Below are 20,185 nucleotides of genomic sequence, written 5' to 3' on the forward strand. Positions count from 1 at the left end.
TGTTTGTCAGGTGAGCCATGGCAGCCGATCTAGATGTGGTGAACCTGTTTGTCATTGCTGGGGGAACACTGGCTATTCCCATTCTGGCCTTCGTCGCATCGTTCCTTCTCTGGCCCTCAGCGCTCATTAAAGTGTATCACTGGTAAGGCGGATGAGGGTGTTGTCAAGTCCTTCACTGTATGTTTTAATACCTGTGATGAATTCTCTTCAGAGTGCCAGAGATGGGCAAGAATACAGTTCATCAAAACTGCATCTTGTTACAAATGATAATCCTTCTACTAAATACTCATGGCAAGGAATGTTTTTAATCAAATGCATTTTGTATTTTCTAATTACAGAAATTGAATCTTTCAGAAAATTGAATCTGAACTTCTATGAACAATCAAATATGCTGTGAAAACTCATTGTATGAAACTCTAAATGAATGAGACCAGAAAGCTAAGCAAATTCTATTTCACATTGTTAAGTATAAAACACCTGATATCGTTCCAACCCATCCCCCTTCGATGCCAACACTACACACCGTGTGTGTAAGAGTGAAGCTTTCTGAATCACCTCAAAGGAGCACACTGAGAATGATAGAAATACAGTAGATACAGGCAGTTTAACTACATCATGTCCAAGGTGCTGAGGATTCAAATTACTATGAAAACTGACATTATTATCAACTGCCATCTATGAGGACGGTGGCCCATAAAAATTTGCATCCAGGCCCAGAATTGAATTCCATTCCACTGCAGTCATATTTCTGTATGTGTGTGTGTGTGTGTGTGCGTGTGCCTGTGTGTGTGCGTGTGTGTGTGTGTGTGTGTGTTGAGCTATAAGTTCACCAAACAGCTGCCATCCCTCCCTCCTCCTCTGCAGGTACTGGAGGCGGACGCTGGGCCTGCAGGTGCGATACGCAGACTGTGGCGGCTACCGCTTCTGCTACTCCTACAGAGGGAAGCCAGGCATGAGGCCGTCCATCCTCATGCTGCACGGCTTCTCGGCTCACAAAGACACGTGGCTCACTGTCGTCAAGGTCAGGGGATCTAAAACACACAACATGAACTCATGAACTTAGCTGACTTTTTAATTCATGAGTTTGATTCATCTTTTATTGAGTGAAAAACAAAGATTGCCTTTAGCTTTAAGATTTTTTTTACTACTAACTCACAAATCAATACCTACTCAACTAGACAGTCAAGCCTCCTCCATTTACCAATGTGTCACACACTATTCAGGGACGTATTTAATTCTTACATTGATCTGGCTAAAACATCTTCATCACTTACAGTATTTAAGGTAAACTCAAATCCAAAATGTTGTCTTCCCTTATAAATAATGCCATTTTGTACTTTTGTACTGTATTTTGTGTTGTATGGAGTACTTTTACTTTTGATACTTAAGCAAATTTGATACCAAATACATGGATAGTTTTAGTCAATGAGAATTTGGAATGGAGGACTTGATTGTAACAGATTTGTGTATTTCTTCCACCGCTGCTCTTTAGTATCTACCCAAACACCTGCACATCCTGTGTGTGGACATGCCTGGCCATGAGGGAACCACACGCACCAACACAGAGGATTACTCCATCCAGGGCCAGGTCAGAAGGATCCATCAGGTAGACGCACACTTTTTTTGTTGTTGTATCTTTTTTCCCATACATATGCATGAGGTGGCATACTGACCTGTACTTTTCAGAAGTAATTGTATAAGTGAAATGATCTCACTGAAAACCTGTTCTTGTTCCTCGTGCTTCTCAGTTTGTAGAGACCGTTCGCTTGAACAGGAAACCCTTTCATCTGGTGGGGACCTCCATGGGGGGAAACGTAGCTGGAGTTTACGCTGCCTGCTACCCCTCCGAAATCTGTAGCATGACTCTCATTTGTCCAGACGGTCAGTTACTCTGTGTGTGTGTGTGTGTGTGTGTGCGTGTATAAACATACAAGTGTTATATGCAAAGTAAAGTAACCAAACTAACCAAAAGTAACATAACATGGCTTAATTTAGATAGATAGATCATATATATACCCTTTATTAATCCACCTTTCCTTTACAGTTTATTATTATGTGTAAATGTGCATCTTCTGTTTCTTATCAGAAAACACTGCATTTAATCCACAGGTATAAGACACCCATGTGAGACCAAATTTGACAATCATCTGCAGGACCTGGAGCATAGCCATTACACAATAAGCATCCCACTGATCCCCACTACACCGGAGGAGATGGAGGACATGTTGAGACTTTGTTCCCATGTTCGCTTTAAGATCCCTCAACAGGTCAGGTCCACACTTGAAACTGAAAGCATTGTGAACTTCACTTTGTATGCACTCAGCACCACAATCTCTTCCAAATGACAATCATTCTGTTGCTGTTTATACATTGTGCTTCCATGGTTTAGATTCTTCAAGGATTGGTAGATGTCCGGCTGCCTCACAATGAATTTTACCAAGAAGGTTAGTTCACTTGAGTCTGAAATATTTTCAGCATTTCCCACATGTCACAATATAATGTATGTTGGCTAAAATGCCTATGATTGTCTGTTTTTGTTTAGTTTTTATGGAGATTGTTGGTGAAAAATCAAGATATGCCTTACAGGAGCACTTACATCTAATCACTGCACCTTTACAAGTGATATGGGGGAAACAAGACCAGGTAATACTCAGTCAGGTCTTTTTTTTTTTTTTTCAGCATGTTACACTAATGGAATAACTGTATTCTCAGACATGGACATCAGGGTCTGATTCATAAAGCCTATATGAGTAGGATTGATGACCTAGCAGCTTTTTGTTACTTATGTAATGGTGAAATTCATGTAGTTGTGTACCAACTTGTGACCTTCATCTCTGGCAGTCTTCAACACAGTTAATGGCTGAAAAGGATAAGAATCTGTGGAGAAATGAAACTTCAGTCATATATACAGTATGTGATGTAATGATTTTCCACCTTTCATTCTTCATCCCATTTCCCTCCAGGTGGTGGATGTGTCTGGGGCCACAGTGGTTGCAGAGGCCTTGCCTGGGTGCAGAGTGGACCTGCTGGAGAACTGTGGTCACTCTGTGGTGATGGAAAGGCCCCGCCGCACAGCCAAACTCATCTTGGAGTTCATCATCTCCCAGCAAGATACCAAGGGCAGCACCAAGAAGTCTTCATGATATAAAGAATTTTAATTTTTTTCCTCCCATTACAATGTTTCACATGTTCTTGTAGCCTATATGATTGCATCGACAGATGTTCACTACTCAGAATTTACACTAAGGTAGTAGGCAAGGAAGGCCTATGCTGTACCACTATCATATAAGTCTATATAAATCATTTTTGTAGCTACAAATATTTCATTTGTAATGCAATTTGGATGATGAAAATAAAGTCCCAAGCAGTCCTGTGTGAATCCATTCAGATGTACTGGTGTAATGTATTCATCCAGAGGTGCCTGTGTGCAGCAGCACCTCCTCCCTCCCTCCCACTTCATGATGTGCGCAGTTTTGCTGCAGCCTCGAGCGGAGCACAGCTGCCCGCTGCTACAGCTTTGTGTGTCAGCGGCAAACATCAATGAATATCTGTCTGCACCATCTAGTAGACACAGTGGACCGTTGTTATTGAAAAGACACGTAGTCAAGAAAGAGAACTGGTAAGAGTTGATTTAAACTTCTATTTTATTCTGCGGTAGTCTAAATAAAGTCCGTTTTGCCAGCGAGCATCTTACTAGCGTTAACATTAGTTATCATCGAGCGAGCGAATGGTTTCTGGACTACTGGCGCGGTATGTTAGCTTGTAGCTAGCCAGCCATTAGCCAGTAAGCTAATAATGCTGCATAGCATTGCCAGTAGACGATTCAGTGGACGAGTCTGTATGTTTTTTTCTTGTTATGGAAATCTTGGTCTGTGGTCGACATCTTAATGGACCCAAACAAGATTTATGGACTACTAACGTCATTGATTTTTAATAAAATGTACTTTGTTGCTTGCTACCCTAGCTCGTTAGCTAACTTCATGTTCATTGCATAGAAACAGTGAATTGTATTTGGGTGGTATGGCAAGTTTGGACATTAGCTTGACTACTGAGCGCTGTTACTTTATCTGCAGCTATACAGTTGTATAAGTTACCCAGATGGAAATAAATGGCTATATCTCCTTAAATTGTGACTTGAGCAGCGCCAGGTAGCACTCTGGTGGCATGAATTAGGTTTGATCCATGCATGCGTTATTTCACCTCTGCTTACACACACTCACACATACCGTACATACCGTTGCTTTGTCAGAAAGCACACCCAAATTTTCCTCAGAAAATGTACCAAATCTAGTGTTTTAAATAATCTCGTAACTCATAAATGAGCAATGTTAAATAGCCATTTAATTTAAAATGCTAGCATTGCTTTCTCCCAGGCAAGCAAGCTCCCTGGTAGAGCAGTTCTCATCTAATCCAATCCTTATGGAAGGTGCAAGCTATTCAATTTTGAGTTAAGTGAATGCTATCAGATACTGCTAACTTTGTGGCAGAAAGAGCCTGCTAGCATTTTAACTGAGCCTGCTTGATTCGGCATCCTTCTCGTCCTTCATATTCTTCATATCAAATTTTGTTACAGCTCATGTATTGTGACTCTTTTCATAGGTGATATTGAAGTAAACCAAACTACATTCATTGCCTCTCTGTTTTGGTTCTGACCAAGTGGGCATCTTTTTCTACAAATGGATAATGGAGACTGGGGCCATAGGGTAAGAGATGGTTCAAAGTCAGTCCAGAGTAAGAGCAATGTCAGATGTTGCTGCTATAGAAATGTTTGTTGATTATCAGTATAGAATATATACACTAAGTGTGTGGTTTATTTTTGTTTAATGTGTCTACATCCCAGTAGTAATTTATACTGTTCATAGTATAGACTAGAATTGTTATATGCAAATGATAATTTCCTTTTTCCTTATGCAAACTTGTGATTCTTATCCTCCTCTCTGCTCTCTTTTGTTGTAGATGACTAATCCTGTCACCTTGAACGTGGGAGGTCACCTTTATACCACCAGCTTATCAACCCTGCAGCGCTATCCAGACTCCATGCTGGGTGCCATGTTCCGGGGAGATTTCCCCACAACCCGCGACTCCCAGGGGAATTACTTCATTGATCGCGACGGGACACTTTTCCGGTACATCCTGAACTTCCTGCGGACATCTGAGCTCACTCTTCCTCTGGACTTCACAGAGACGGACCTCCTGAGGAAAGAGGCAGACTTCTACCAGATTGAGCCTCTGATCCAGTGCCTTAATGATCCCAAGCCGCTGTACCCTCCTGACATCTTCGAGCAGGTAGTGGAACTGTCCAGCACACGGAAACTGTCAAAGTACTCAAACCCAGTGGCTGTTATCATCACTCAGCTGACCATAACCACGAAGGTACACGCCCTGCTGGAGGGGATTTCCAACAACTTCACGAAGTGGAACAAACACATGATGGACACTAGAGACTGCCAGGTGTCTTTCACCTTCGGACCATGTGACTATCATCAAGAGGTGTCCCTCAGAGTTCACCTGATGGACTACATCATGAAACAAGGCTTCACCATTCGGAACACACGTGTGCATCACATGAGCGAGCGTGCAAACGAGAACACAGTGGAGCATCACTGGACTTTCTGTAGGCCGGCGTTCAAAGTTGAAGACTGATGAAAATATCGTTATAGATGACATTAGTAGAGGTTTGTCATAATAATTAATTAGAAAAGTTTAAATTGTGATTAAAAGAGAACAAATAAGACTGTTGCACAATTTGGAGATGTGTCACTAGTAATTAATATTTTATGGATTATTTTGATCACGGTGGTACGTAACATGCACAATGTCCAGACAGATAATATCAAAGGAATACAAATCTTTTGATTTAATGGTGAAACAAAATCTGTTGTGGTGCACAAATGTTATTATGGTGCAAAATATTCTCAGCTGGGCTACCACAAGATACAAAGAAACCGTTGCTGTGATGCGCATATTTGGGTACAATTTTTTTTTTATTATGTCCAGGAGTAATGAGTACGTCATTGCAAAAATAAATAAATAAATAGTGTGATATGACTGCAAATGGTCATACTCAGTTTATCAAATTGTTTTTATTTTTGTTATTTTTGTTTTACAAAAACAAAAAAACATTTCTTATAAAACAGAAAAATGCAATCCTTTGCAATGTGTTTTTATTTAGGAACACTGTCTTTTACCCCCAATGCCAAACTATGCTAAAGAATATGGGTATAATTATTCCCTGCAGAATAATTGTGTATTTTATGTCGTTGATCTGATTACTAGTGTCTAAGAGCCTGTTTACACCCAATCCTGTTTGATTGTAACCAGATAGCCATGATTTAACACAGATTTAAGACGCTATGTCTAGATCTGGCATCAAAGCCACATGTAGACGTGTGTACATGAACCCTAATGGATAACAGTTTGGGGATTTAAGTCGACAGAAACTAAAGATTGTAAAATATTGTGCATATTATTGTACCCCTTAAACAAGTTGTCTTGGACAAAAAATAAGACAAGTTTTGGACTAGAGACACTTTCAACAAAGAATCTTTTTGGATGCAGAGTGGGCAGGACTGCATAATAAAGTATGATTATCCTTGGGCCATTTTTTTCTGGTGACTATAGATATTAAAATTAGTCTTTTTAGCTCTGTATTATCTTATTGTACGGTACTATTTCTAAAGACCCTAGTAGTGTTGCATGTGTCTGAGTGTCTTGAGTATGTATATGTATTTGCCATGTGTGTATCTGCAGTATTATGTCATCATGTTACCCATTAGAGCTCATATTACTAGTGATGTATTTGGTCTCCACAGCCAAATAAACCCATTTGTGTATTTGTCACTCATTAACTTAGCTTTTCGCTTGACCTTTTTTGCCTTTTATGAGGACACAAGTGATTGCATAAGATGGCTAACAAGCTTGCTTGTGGCTAGCAGTGGCTAGTAGTGATTTTTTTGAAAGCAGGAAATATTGGAGGGGTCTTGATAGTTAAATATATTTAACCATAATCATAATATTTCTACAAAATATTACATGTTTGAATATTACATTAAGTCATAAGGAAGTATAGGCTAATAAAAGTTTGTTGAGGCCTCAATTTTACAAAAAAGTTACAAAATATGCTACTGTTGAAGTCCAAGTAAAGTCATTACATGTATATCATTTATGGTTTTAAAGTGTAGCCTACTTCTCTAGCTTTCGGGTGTAGGAAATTAATTCAGTGAGTCTTTTCTATTTACAGGACATAATGACCTTTTTTTTTTAGGACATAATGACCTAGCTCCCCCTATTTAAATACTGTCATTGGCTTACAAGAGCCAATGAAAACACACCCGGATGTCACGTTGTTAAGCGCATTCTTGGGTACGTGCGTTTTAACAGTTCAAATACACCGATTGGCCTGCCGTTGTTTCTGCTTTCGGTTACAGAGAACTCCGCCCGTTTGGTTTACAGCGGGTGTTAAAACGCGCGCACTCGTGTCCCTCGCTGTTGTAACACTTGTAAAGGACAAGTAAGGTCCATGCGATATGCCTGAAATAGGTTATCGTAAGAGTTTTTCCACAATATCGTGTCTTTAAATTGTAGAGTATTTCGGTGTCACTTTTGCCATATCAAGCGTATAGTGAGAAGCGGCCAGCACGCCTGTATGTCCGTTTGTCCAAGATGTTTTGGAAGAATCAGAACATCAAGTATATGCTGAGCCTTGTACCGGGTAAACGTCGTTTTGGGACGTACCGATTCCTTCCCATCTTCTTTTGTATTGGAGGCGTGATGGAGTGGATCATGATCAACGTGAGGATAGGGAAGGAGACTTTCTGTACGTTAAGTATAAAACAACCAACTCTGTTTTCTTGAACAGTCAAACGATATAACGTTACGTGATATAACATGAGGAGAATTGCTACTTCAAGTACACCTCGTGAGCTCCTACTTCGGAGATGCGATTTCGTAAATACGACTGCTCACGCATTCAAGTGCATTTGGTCGGAAATAATGACAAAATGGACACCATAACGTTTTTTTGGTGGGTGATGTTTCACTTTAGGAATGAAGCAACACAGTGCTACTTTGTGCTGCGGTGACATAATGAAGTGGAGAAAAAAAATCCATGCCAGGATTGCCAATTGATGTCTTTAAAAACAAAAAACAAAAATGGGAGACAGCTAAAGTAGTGAAAAAAGAAGCATAGACCAATATTAGTAATTAATATGGGATGCCAAACAATAACATACAGTAGGCTAATACCTTGACCTACATCACTGTTAGCATCCGTTCCTGACATGTCTCATATTCTCTCCGCCCCCTAAACGTCACATCTGGGAAAAATCCGATTTTCGTCGTATTTACCACTTTGGCTCGTTTATCTGCGCTGAACCCGTAATTTACAATATTTCCGACATGACTTGAATCTCCCATGTCGCACTGGCCACTCGGTTGTTCCTGTACAGTACAGGTTTTTCTAGAAGGAGATAGGTGGGCGGGTCCCAGAAGAGACCAAACAGAGTCAAATCAGGCCAGTAGCTCGTCTGGATTGAATTTAGCTCTTCCGGATTAATATGCTGCTTCACTGTACTGACTTTATTAGGCAGATTCTAGCCTAGACGGTATAATCAATCAGTGACTGAAATCAATGACGTGAAGTGATGTGGAAACTGCCATGTTGCATGCTGCAGTGTACAGTCTGGTTGGTACAGGCCTGCAGTTAGGATTGTGGATGTACTGAATAGAACTGGGACAGAGCACAGTAGTTGACTATGCAGATGTGTCCTCCTCAGACTTTCCTATGCTTCTGTCCCCTCCTCTGCTGGTCTCCTATCAGGAAGCATGGAAAAACTGAGAGATGGGAGGGAGGAGGAGGAGGACAGAGGGGAAACTGAGACGGTTGTTTCTTACACAATACAGAGTGCAAGCAGTCCAACTTTTGGGACACACTCTGCATTTGTGTTGTTGAATTTATGGCAGACTAGATACGCCACATTTGCATTTTATAAACTTTGCAGGAAGAGAGCTATAGTGTTTTTCTTCTTCCTATAACCCCACCGATATATTACTTCAAAATTATCTGTTACATCCCAGGAGTCTGAGAGGACTGAAATTCCTCTCTCCCTCAAAGCTGCCCACTTTTCTTATCCTGTAATATCCTTAATATCCTGAGACCTTTTAGCCATATCCATAGGATTATTCCTCTTCATAGCACACAACTGACTACCATTCCTAGAAAAAAACAAGAATCTAGTGCCTGGTTGCATAAATATACAAGGTGGTTTCATCCCTCGACTGTTGATTTGTTTCCTTATCACTTCTGTCATGGTCACAAAGTCTCTTCTTTGGCAGTCATCCCAGTTTTTAACAAGTATTACATGATAACTAATTGAAAATAAGACCTAGTTGGTAAAGTCGGATCATCCAGAATGTAGTCTCAATAGTCCAGCATCCTGCCACATTTGACTGCTCCAGCTATTACTGTATCAAAATTGTCTGTAGTATTATCATTTTATTTTATTCTCTCTATTCTTGTTGTTTGCCAGATGACGTCTACAGGAGAAAACAGTCAGAACGGGAGTACCAGCAGAAGATCACAGATGGTTTGCTAGTTCTTGATGAGCCTGCAGCCAAGTGAATGATGATGGGACATAATGATGACGACACAGGTGTGAAATCTGGACACGTCCTTGGACACTTGTTTCCATCAGGCTGAAATGGACTTAATAGTACCTTTCTGGGTTAAAAAGACTTTATCGAAATTATGGATGTTTGTCATTAAAGGTGCTATGTGTAGCATTTTAACATCAATAAATCAGTACCACTTTAATTTTGAGACATAAGTATAATTACCGCAAACAAACGAGACCATCATAGAGAAGATTGGCAGCCTCTACCGGACTCCACACTGCATTTAACTTCATGTGCCACTGGTTTGTATTTTGTAGGAAAATCTACTGGATTGCTTTATGGCACAAAACAGGAAGAAGGGTGCTGTTGTTTCAGAGATTCAATCGCAAATGGTGGAAGGAGTGAAAGGCAGATAGAAAAATCACTTCCAACATGTTTACCCTCTTCAGTAAAGAGTAAACAAACACACGCAGAGACACTGGGGTAGGGCAACATCCTCGTGGCAGGAACCAGCGGGGTTTATGGGAAATGTAGTCTTCATTTTGAGAAACACTCGCACTAACAATACCTCTGGTGTGAGATAGAGTATACCAATCGTCTCAACCATGGTCTCACTTGTTTACAGTAACTGTGTCAAGGTAGCACAATTAGTTTGACCATGATATATTTATTTTAAAAAAAATGCTACACATTATACATACCACCTTTAACAATGCAAGACATAAAGGTAGCTCAGAACATAGTCTCAGCCAAAATGTAACAAAAGTAATAAAAAGAGTAATTTATTTATTAAATGTATTCAATACTGGCAAATGCCATAATTGTATGATTTTTAACTGCTTAAAGAAATTGTGTGTAAAGCTGTATTGCTCTTGGAGGAGGCTAAATGTATTGACATACCTGCACACTGAAGAACTGATGTATGAAATTCATTTCTGAAAATCTCTATAAATTCTAAAACCTGAACTGTATGGCAGTGTTATTGAGTATATAAAAAGGTAACTTAAAAACATTAGTATTTACTAAATGGTATTAGTTGCCATTTCATTATCTGAATATTTGTGTCTTACACTATAGAGCTTCCCCCCTAATGTAGTTCAATCCTCTGAAAGCATGCTTTGGTTGGTTCAGTGGTATTTTCCAATAGGGAGAGTCCGCAGACAGATGAAGCTGTTGGGGTGCTGAGCCAGCAAGAGCGGGTTTCCATCCAGTCTCACCTCTTCCATGTTGCTTCGGATGTAGTGAGTGTTGTTGCCTCTGCAGAATGTCTCATCTGTTAGTGTGGTGATGTTGTTGTTCTGCGGCCAGAGGAGACAAAATTAGCTCATGAACTATTTACTAAATGCAATGCAAAAAAAATCATCATCATTATGCGTTATCCCAGTGCATTTACAGAGCTTTTCTGAGGAATTTAGTTCAATATGTCGATTGCAGTGAAGTAAAGATGAACTTACATTTAGGTGCACAGTGTGAATAGACTCTGGAAGTTGTGGTATTGCTTCCAGTTGGTTGTTTCCAAGGTATAGATATGCCAGTCTTGTGAGTTTCTGCAACAACACAAGAACACACAGGCCACTTCAGGTGAGGCTGCTTACTCAGTCTAACATCTAAACATGTTGAACTGCATTCAAGGTAAGTTTTGCAACTATCGCTAAGACTGAATAGGTTTCATTGTATGTCAGAACATTAGCACAAGATCACTGGACTGACTCCCTGGCTTACTTTAAAAGCACTTGACTTGACACCCTGGGTTTTAAGCTTGTTGAAATTGGCATTCAATGAGATTAGTTTGGTAGGCAGCATGGGAAGTTTAGTCAGTCTGTTCTCTGCCAGAGTGAGCTCCTCCAGATTGGGAAGTTTTGAAAAAGCCCCGTCTTCTATCTCAGTGATCAGGTTCCCAGTCAGGTCAATTCTTTTTAACGTGGCTGGAAAAAGTCAAAACAAATGAAGAGCAGAATTAGTTGAAGACTCGAAATGTCAGAATTTGCCCCTAGTGTCATCTGTGTATATAATTTTTTAAAAACTATCAGTGCAGCATTGAATTAGACTTCTATTTACCCATGTCTGCAAAGTCCTTGTTCTTTATTTTGGTGATTTTGTTGAAGCGTGCATACAGATAGGCTGTTTCCTTTGGCAGTGCCGGGACGTTTGACATTTCGGGGGACACCTCCTCACAGTAAACAGATCCAGTCAGGCAAACGCACAGTAGGCATGTTGGCAGCTCTGAAATCAACACATTGTTTCCCTCCATTTCATCTAGAATTAAATGCTTTTCTTACCTATGTTGTGAATCAGTCAAGTAATTAGTCTCATTGCTGTTACTTTGAAACCTAAAACACACTACATGCACATTGGAAGAGGACACTTGAACGGCCCTGTTATTACATAATGTGGGCTTTAGCTACATTCACAAAAATGTGGAAGAATGCCTCAGCAAACGTTGCATAATCAGCTTTGAAAATGCATCCGATTGTTGAAAACTATTTATCAGTGCAAACAAACATTACCATCAGCTTTTGGAGCCACTGCCGAGTCAGTGTCCGAGTCTCCATAGTCAGAAATGGACACGTCTGTCTGTAGAAAGAAAGAGTCTTAACAACACTTGACAGATATAATTATCTTCCAAGCTTAGACTGTGTAGTGCAACTCCAACAGATACATATCTTTTTTTTTTTTACCTTGGGTTTTCTTGCTTCCATGTATTCACTTTTCGCTGCAGAAGATAGCATCCATGGGAGCATTACAATCGTGAAAATCAAAGTCCTCAAGTGCACCATTGTGTCTTAATTGCTGGTGAGAGAAGTGTTGTGAGGAGAGTGCTGTCTGCTGGTCCATGTGAGCAGGAAAAATTTTCCATCCAGTTTTTATTAAGCTGCCAGTAGACCTTTGAGGAAGAGAAGGAAACAAACTTTAACTCACTACATGCTGTGCTGGTCTTACTCTCAGGTCTTGGTAACTTTCCTGACTATTTGTATACTATGTTTTTCTCTAGCAAACAGGAATAGTCTCTGTTGATAGTGGGGAGAGGATTTAGTCTAATGAGCACAGAGTGTCAATTACAGTCTTGGCTGATGGCAAATTGACAACTACTTAACACTGTGCTTTTTCACTTTGAATGTAAAAGGAACTTTGTTGTTGCTGGAAGGACAAAGTAGTCGTGTGTTTTGGGAATAGGTGGAAAAACATGGAAGAATGTTGACTTTTTAAATATATGAACAATCAGGGACAATGGTGACTTGGAGAGTGGAGAGAAAATAAAGACAAGAAACAGCAGGATATGATCACTGGAATTTTGGCTCGAGCCAAAGTGATTATAAATTGAAAAGCCAAGCCAAGCAATGAACTGGAGAGAGAGTATTACTCTGACCAAGTTCTCCCTTTAACTTCAGTTAACCCATGATAACTCCTGCTTACAGATGCTTTTCTGTTGTATTCTGTTGCTTTAGGACAGTGCCACTCCCACATTAGAGTCGACTCAATTTGTGAAAGAATCATTTACAGCTAAGGATATAATTGTGAGGGTGTTGGGTTGTTGTTGTTTTTTGTTTTAGATCAACTGCAGTCGGCAGGCTCTGGACTCCTACTTTGAGAAGATATGCAGCGACCTCCTTCCCTTTTAAATAATGGTAAACATTCCTCATTCCAAGTAGCTTGACTCAAATTGACTTGACTCAGATTCAAATTCTTCAACATGAACTAAACTTTCCATCGGCAAATGCAACGCCCTCCTGGTCTTTAATTAGTATTCCCATGTCTTCTTCTCCAACAAGCATGGTTAAACATGACACTGTACTGTATGTGAGGTGTGAAACTTTATGCTCTTCCACCTGCAAATTATTCATGCTTCCCCTCAGCAGAGGTAATAATACTAATACTTATAATCTAATTTACTCCTTGGTATTCATCCACAGGTATCCTGCTTTGCATATACTGTATGTCTGCATCTCTGGACACATGCAGTTGAGGCTAAACAGAGAAAGTGCATTGTTTGAATAAATTAAGCAATACCTGCATTCATCAAAACCTTTTTATTTTTTTTCTTGATTTTTGCAGTCAGTGTGGAGTCTGCTGTTGGTGAAAGAAAACAGTGTTGAAGAGCTGGAAGATGACAACCAGTTTGAGTCTTGGCAGTTACTGATTTTTCCAAGGCGACCTCGAATGAATCTGCTTTTTCCCGCAAGTCACATGAGCTAGCTGAGTGTTCACCTTAGGTTCTCCAGTAATGTAACGGGTATGCTTCACAGTCACTGTCTGGTATGTTTTGCAAGTCCACTCTCATGTATTATTGCCAACATAATATTTGTAGTATATTGTATTTATATAACCTATGTTATTTTTAAAATGTTAAAATATTAAAGTATTAACAGTTGTCCTCCACTGCAGTTAACTCAAAAATGTTCTTTTGGTAATCTACAGATTCCATACAGGTGATAGTCAAGGTTTACAGACAGTTTCTGTAGGGCAGACCAAGGTCATTGTAAAAGGTGTTGGTTGTAGTTAGAAATGGGTTAATATACTGCTATTCACTATAGACGAGCAAAAAACAGCCTTTTGCTGCATTGAAACAGTTATGATTCATGTCAAAGCAAATTCCTCCAATCCTCCAAAACATGTTTTTTGAAAATTAATTTTCCACCTTCCTGTGTGTTTCTTAAAGGAATACAGTAACTCTAAGCAAAAGCTGTTTGATCAGCTGACTGTTGTGTAGTTCCACTCCTTTTTGATTCAGCTCAATAAGACAGAGAGATAAGCCTCAAATCACACAGCTGCACCTTGAGTGAGAACTGGCAAAACAAGCAGAACTTCCCATCCATAAAGCTCTGACTCTCTGGTGGTGTGAAAAGAAAACTTCTGCTTTTGCTACTGAGGGAAAATCTTCTCTGTCCATGTTCTGCTTCAAAAGACGTTAATTTGCTCAGCGCTGGGTGTAGGAAAAACAATCAGCATCAAAAAAGCTTGAATCAAACTCAACAAATCATTTCCACTAATGCTGAATTAGATTTCAATAATTGTTACAGATGGTGCGGGAAACAAGACTGGACACGCTGTAGGGCTTTGAAATGTAAGAACTCTGTCTTTTTCCCCCCAGTTGCTATTCTGTGCGCTGCTGTGTTAGTGCAGAGAATAACAAGTCTGTCAGATTTGTAGTCTTGGAGAGCCTCCACATCATATCCACAGCTGTTAGGTGTTATTTTTTTTGGTGCAGTCTGATTTCATATCAACCCAAAAAATTTTAAGTAAAATAAACACATTCTGCTTCCAAAGTATTGTTTTGAAAACTGAATGGCCACTATTTGAATATTTAAAAAAAAAAAAAAAAAAATCAATGAAAAAATCATATGCACTCAGCAAATAATTGAATAAGGAACTTGCAGGGAAAAAAAGCTGTCACCATAATTCTTTTGAGGATTGTATATCCAATATATTTCTATTATTATTGTTCTATTGTTTGGGCTGCTGGGGGGCTTGTGGTTAGAGAGACCATGCAGGTTCAAGCCCCTGTGCTGGTAAACATCTGTCCTGCTGAAGTGTCCTTGAGCAATTTCCATAAGGGTATCAATAAAGTAGCATTGTGATTATTATTATTGATACAATTTATATAACAATTTGCCCAGTATGTGCCTCCACAGCAGAAATTGTAGCATACTATATTAATTATTGACCATTTCCAGGCCATAATTCTGTGTATAGTAATTTAATCTGCTTGACTGGGGCGGGCGGCTCACCTGCGCCTAGTAAAAGGAAAAGTAGATCTCATGCTAAAACAGAAGTTTGCCCATCACTGGTGTAGCCTATCTTGTAAAAACGGCTGGCTATTTATAATAATTTATAAGTAATTGAAGCAGGAAGCTTTACGACCGACCGCAGCTACTTTTAACCTCAAGGCTCAAGAATCAATGACACAGTGTTTGAAGCAAATCTACTTCGCGTTTGCTTAGATTATAATCTTATTTGGCGTCTATGCTGAAGTTGCGTAAGGCAGATGTGGTGGGAAAAGAGGAAATACAAGTGTCAGTGTAACGGAAGTGGTACTGCCCTGAACGATACGCTGAGCGAGACGGAGGACGGAGGCTGAATCGTCCAGAGAAAAAGCAGGATTAAAAGTCGCCAATATTGTGAGTGTGTTAACCTTACACGTGTGAACAGTGCACTATATTGTTTGATTTTTCATTTCTACATCAATGTTAGGAGGCGTGTGTCTCCGTCTTCGGTTTAATTCTATTGAGAAGCCATCATACTAGCGGAGCTGGCTAACGGTATCTAGCGGTTTGTGAAAGGACTCGCTCATTGGCTATCTAGCAAGCTAGCCTACGTTCGGAATCGGATTCCATGACACTTTGTTCTGTCAGGCTCACCAACATCGGTGGGCCATGTTACAGCTGTTGAAAATGAATTAATTATTAAAAATAAAGCATTACAGTAGTAGACTGTGTTTTTCTATTGATTATAGAAAATGGCAACCATCGATTCCCTAGGCCCTAAACCGTAGTTTCAAGTAAAAGTCAGCCATTGCTAATGCTGGCCTAGCTAACGTACGTTAGACAGCGGTCCGTTAGACGACGGACCGCTAGCTAGCTAACACTTAACCACCCCAATCGCCTCACGTTATAATTAATAAGGCAGATTAGGACTATCTACCTAATCCAGTCAGGTTGGCAACGTTACATATGAACAAAACTGACGAGGATATTCGGAGTCGGTCGCTTTTAACAAGCTAACGTTACTAAGCGAATGTTATCAAGTCACTAGCAGTATTGAGAGGGCCTTAAAACCTGACCCGGGAAGGCTTCGGCTAATGTTAGCAAATGTCAATTGTAGTAAATGAGCCAATGAGGCCTGCGTGTACATACACATTTAGCTTATAGCAGTTGTAAAGAGTGTTAACTATTTGAGTTCAGCCATAACTAGGTATGACCGGGTGGGAGAAGAATTAGATAGCGTTATTAGCTAGTTCGCTAACGTTAGCCAGCTGATATGTATGATTGACCCAGTTGCTAGGGGCCCAATCCGCATTGCCTATCGTCAGTTCCCATTGACTCGAATTGTTCCCCTGCCCAAGGCGTAAAAGACGTGCATGTCTATTCAAATAAGATCATTAGTGTAAACAACACATAGGGATGTCTGGTGAGTGGGCAATATCAGTACAAAGATGTACCAATACCAAAGATGTCCCTGTCTTTTGATTGACAGCTCATAACCAACTACTACTAATATTATATTATCTTCTTTTTCAGTCTAGAAAATGGATAAGAACGACCTGGTACAGAAGGCCAAGCTCGCTGAGCAGGCTGAGCGCTATGATGACATGGCTGCTGCCATGAAGTCAGTGACGGAGCAGGGTGGCGAGCTCTCCAATGAAGAGCGCAACCTTCTCTCTGTTGCTTACAAGAATGTGGTAGGAGCACGCCGTTCATCCTGGCGTGTCATCTCCAGCATTGAGCAGAAAACTGAGGGCAATGAGAAAAAACAGCAGATGGCGCGTGAATACCGGGAGAAGATTGAAAAAGAGCTGCAGGACATTTGTAATGATGTGCTGGTAAGAGCTGCTAATTTCTCAGGTATTACAAAAAATCATAGTCTTCAATGGAAAAAAAGGAGGTCCAAGGAACTCAAATGGATTTGGTTATTAAAAAGCTTTTATTAAATTGGGTTAAAACATTAAAATAGCTGGTGACCTACGCATTACGGCTACAAAGGCCTTCATCTGATGAAGGGCTTTTTTTCCATTGAAGACTCTGATCCTTGTCACCAAAGAGCACCAGTGGAAGGTACTAGAGACACCCAAGCAGCGCTCCTTTTATTCTTTGTTCACTTTAAACCTATTGAACACACAGACATGATAATCTCAACCACTTTTGTATCGTTTTCAGGGGCTTCTGGACAAGTATCTCATTGCCAATGCATCTGCTGCTGAGAGCAAGGTGTTCTATCTGAAAATGAAAGGCGATTATTATAGATACCTCTCTGAGGTAGCATCTGGGGAGTCCAAGAAGGGTAAGTAGAGAGGATGTAATTACATATGATGATTTTGTGCTGTTGAGACTTATTTGATGAACTTATTGTACAACGGTGTGGAGAAGCCACACTTGGATAAAGTCAGTCTAGGTGATGTGCATGCAACAAAATGTGCTGAAGATGTATTGTAAAATGGTAAACAGGGCCATAAATGGACTAATAGTATTGCTGAAATTCTTATTCTTCATCTTTGTGTTCCTGAAGCTACCGTGGACAATTCCCAGCAGGCGTATCAGGATGCTTTTGACATCAGCAAGAAAGAGATGCAGCCAACACACCCCATCAGGCTTGGCCTGGCCCTCAACTTCTCAGTCTTCTACTATGAAATCCTCAACAACCCGGAGAAGGCCTGCACCCTGGCCAAGACGGTATGAACCTAGTCCTAGAGCGGTAGTTTTAAAACATTTTTTCCTCGGTAACTGTATTTTAAAAAGTTGTTTTTCTCAGGACCCAGAATTGATTTTGCAGGTAGGCTTATCAGGTAAATTTCACCCTGATTTTAGATGGTATTCTACAAATTCACAGTATTTTTTAGCCTACTTAAATCTGTAAAGAATTGAAGGCTTTGGAAACATTACCTAGCCACTAACTTTAGGTAACAATTTATTCTGAATTATTTAGTGATAACATTTAATCGCAATGCAATCGACCTTTGGGTCCTGGGCCATTTGTTGAAATGTCTTGTTGTAGAAAAAGAAATAAACCGCATAGTATTGTTATTTTGTCAACCTTTGCATCTTAAGTAGAACACATTTTTAGCACTGTTCCTGTTTTATACATGGGTGGGCAATTTTGAGAATTTGCTTTTTAATACTTACTAATCGGAATTCAGTTTTGCAAAGTCACTGCCAACCTAGGTTCAGAGGATGCAGCTGGAATTGATGCCTTGAATTTTATCTCTTCTTTTTTATTTCAGGCATTTGATGAAGCCATCGCTGAACTTGACACTTTGAACGAGGATTCCTACAAAGACAGCACCCTGATCATGCAACTACTAAGGGACAACCTGACTGTAAGTTATAGGACTTGCGTTGTTTTGCATCCGATCGACCCAGATGTGTTACTTGTAGCTGATCAGAGATTTTGTCTTAAACACTAAATGAATGAGGAAATTGATAGACGATAACCTTTGTCTCTCTTCCCAGCTGTGGACATCAGAAAACCAGGGAGATGAGGGAGAGACCGGAGAAGGGGAAAACTAATGGAATTGCACTGTTAATCCACCTACACTCTTATCTTAAACACAGACAGCTTATATACATCCCCCTCCACTCCATCAGCCCCTCCCCCTTCTGTATGACAAGCAGCCTGAATTGCTCCTGACCAACTAGTTTACCCCTCTCAGTTCACTGTGAGGCGACAGGGTAATTTTCAGTTGTTAGCAGATTCAGTCACTTTGTGGAAAAATGTTGTATTGAGTAGTGAGTCCATGTTGCTGTTGTTTTTGTTGGCTTTGTGTGTATGTGTCTGCTAGATTGTATGAGTTGTGAGAGAGGAGTGCGAATGGATGTGAATGATTGTGTGTATGGGGTGTGTGTATGGGGGGAGGGGTTGTGAATTCTAATCGTCCTTCCTAATTCCTTTGTCCCAGCTAGTTTGTTGTGCATTTTTCATCCTTTTTTTTTTTTTTTGTTACGTTTCTTTTTTTGTGATTCGTCATGGTATTTACAGGTTTTATCGTATGGTAATTAAACTGGCAGTTGATTTTCACCAAACACTGTGATGCTAGGTGTTCCATTTGCTTCACAAACCAAATTGTTTGCGTTTGAATTTCAGACACAGTACAATCCTGTATTCAACTAACTGCAATTCTGCTGTGGGCTCATACAGAAAGGAGGCAGGCTGTATTGTGACACTGACATCTTGGTGTTATGCTCTTTGATCATGTTCACAAATTCACAATTTTAAAGTTTTATTAAGGGACCCCTTAGATTGTCATGGTAGATTTCCTCAAACATAAGACATTCCACTTTATTAGGCTTTTTGAAAGGCAGTGCTCTTTTTTTTTTTTTTTTAAACTAAGTATGGATTGTCTTTGTAGTTTTACTCACTGTTCAGGTGCTGCTTGAACTCAGTACAATGAAAATTGTATGTGCTTAAATGTGGTTCCATGTATTTTGCAAGATTGACTATCATCTGTATGTAAAACCTAAAGTAACCTTTTATTGATGTTAATTGAAAATGTCTTATCACACTGTATCAACCCTGCTTGCAAAATATTCCTCTTAAAGCGGTTGTTTTCTCCAAAGTTTTTGTGCCTGGCTTTCTCTTGCAGCCTATTTTATTTGTATTAGGTGGCAGCAGCTGTTTTGATTTTATGAATTTCAGAAAGTATGAGTTAGACCAGACACGTTTCAAATGGTAAACCATGACTTAGGTCTTTACCAAGGTGCATCATTATGCCGTTTAAGATTGCTAGTATGAACTATGGCCTCAAAAATTAGATTTATTTTGAAGATGCAAATTGGAGAAACCCATTCTATCACCTTGGAAGAAGCTCAGTGTCACAATACCATGTATCACCACTACATTCCACATACTGTAGTTGAAGACACCA

The 20,185-nt window shown here is 39.9% G+C and overlaps 5 protein-coding genes across 6 annotated transcripts; 4 read left to right on the forward strand and 1 right to left on the reverse strand.

The window, feature by feature from the left end:
* Positions 1–17: 17 nt before the first annotated feature.
* abhd6b (abhydrolase domain containing 6, acylglycerol lipase b) lies at positions 18–3,253 on the forward strand. The gene is made up of 8 exons (XM_071920826.1): positions 18–142; positions 865–1,021; positions 1,493–1,606; positions 1,749–1,881; positions 2,110–2,267; positions 2,390–2,444; positions 2,543–2,643; positions 2,964–3,253. Exons 1-8 carry the CDS (start codon positions 18–20, stop codon positions 3,141–3,143), a joined length of 1,023 nt encoding a protein of 340 aa, XP_071776927.1. The 3' UTR covers positions 3,144–3,253.
* A 270-nt stretch (positions 3,254–3,523) lies between these two features.
* kctd6b (potassium channel tetramerization domain containing 6b) lies at positions 3,524–6,838 on the forward strand. Of its 2 annotated transcripts, XM_071920827.2 has the most exons (3): positions 3,524–3,619; positions 4,600–4,703; positions 4,957–6,838. In XM_071920827.2, the coding sequence occupies exons 2-3, from the start codon at positions 4,677–4,679 to the stop codon at positions 5,641–5,643; spliced, it is 714 nt and encodes a 237-aa protein (XP_071776928.1). In that variant the 5' UTR covers positions 3,524–3,619; positions 4,600–4,676; the 3' UTR covers positions 5,644–6,838. The 2 variants fall into 2 exon arrangements, with proteins under 2 accessions (XP_071776928.1, XP_071776929.1); XM_071920828.2 differs by lacking the exon at positions 4,600–4,703 and having other exon boundaries at positions 3,526–3,619.
* A 622-nt stretch (positions 6,839–7,460) lies between these two features.
* uqcc5 (ubiquinol-cytochrome c reductase complex assembly factor 5) lies at positions 7,461–9,811 on the forward strand. The gene is made up of 2 exons (XM_071920829.2): positions 7,461–7,816; positions 9,528–9,811. The coding sequence occupies exons 1-2, from the start codon at positions 7,663–7,665 to the stop codon at positions 9,617–9,619; spliced, it is 246 nt and encodes an 81-aa protein (XP_071776930.1). The 5' UTR covers positions 7,461–7,662; the 3' UTR covers positions 9,620–9,811.
* Positions 9,812–10,343: 532 nt separating this feature from the next.
* On the reverse strand, positions 10,344–12,436 carry ognb (osteoglycin, paralog b). The gene is made up of 6 exons (XM_071920796.2): positions 12,291–12,436; positions 12,120–12,186; positions 11,671–11,835; positions 11,335–11,537; positions 11,067–11,159; positions 10,344–10,910 (listed from the first exon to the last, which is right to left on the reverse strand). The coding sequence occupies exons 1-6, from the start codon at positions 12,387–12,389 to the stop codon at positions 10,740–10,742; spliced, it is 798 nt and encodes a 265-aa protein (XP_071776897.1). The 5' UTR covers positions 12,390–12,436; the 3' UTR covers positions 10,344–10,739.
* Positions 12,437–15,591: 3,155 nt separating this feature from the next.
* Positions 15,592–19,295, forward strand: LOC139928278 (14-3-3 protein beta/alpha-2). Its single transcript, XM_071920757.2, has 6 exons — positions 15,592–15,728; positions 16,848–17,149; positions 17,484–17,607; positions 17,833–17,996; positions 18,545–18,640; positions 18,774–19,295. The coding sequence occupies exons 2-6, from the start codon at positions 16,856–16,858 to the stop codon at positions 18,828–18,830; spliced, it is 735 nt and encodes a 244-aa protein (XP_071776858.1). The 5' UTR covers positions 15,592–15,728; positions 16,848–16,855; the 3' UTR covers positions 18,831–19,295.
* Positions 19,296–20,185: the final 890 nt, after the last annotated feature.

This window comes from Centroberyx gerrardi, chromosome 14 (assembly GCF_048128805.1).
Source record: "Centroberyx gerrardi isolate f3 chromosome 14, fCenGer3.hap1.cur.20231027, whole genome shotgun sequence".
In the NCBI taxonomy this organism is placed as follows: domain Eukaryota; kingdom Metazoa; phylum Chordata; class Actinopteri; order Beryciformes; family Berycidae; genus Centroberyx; species Centroberyx gerrardi.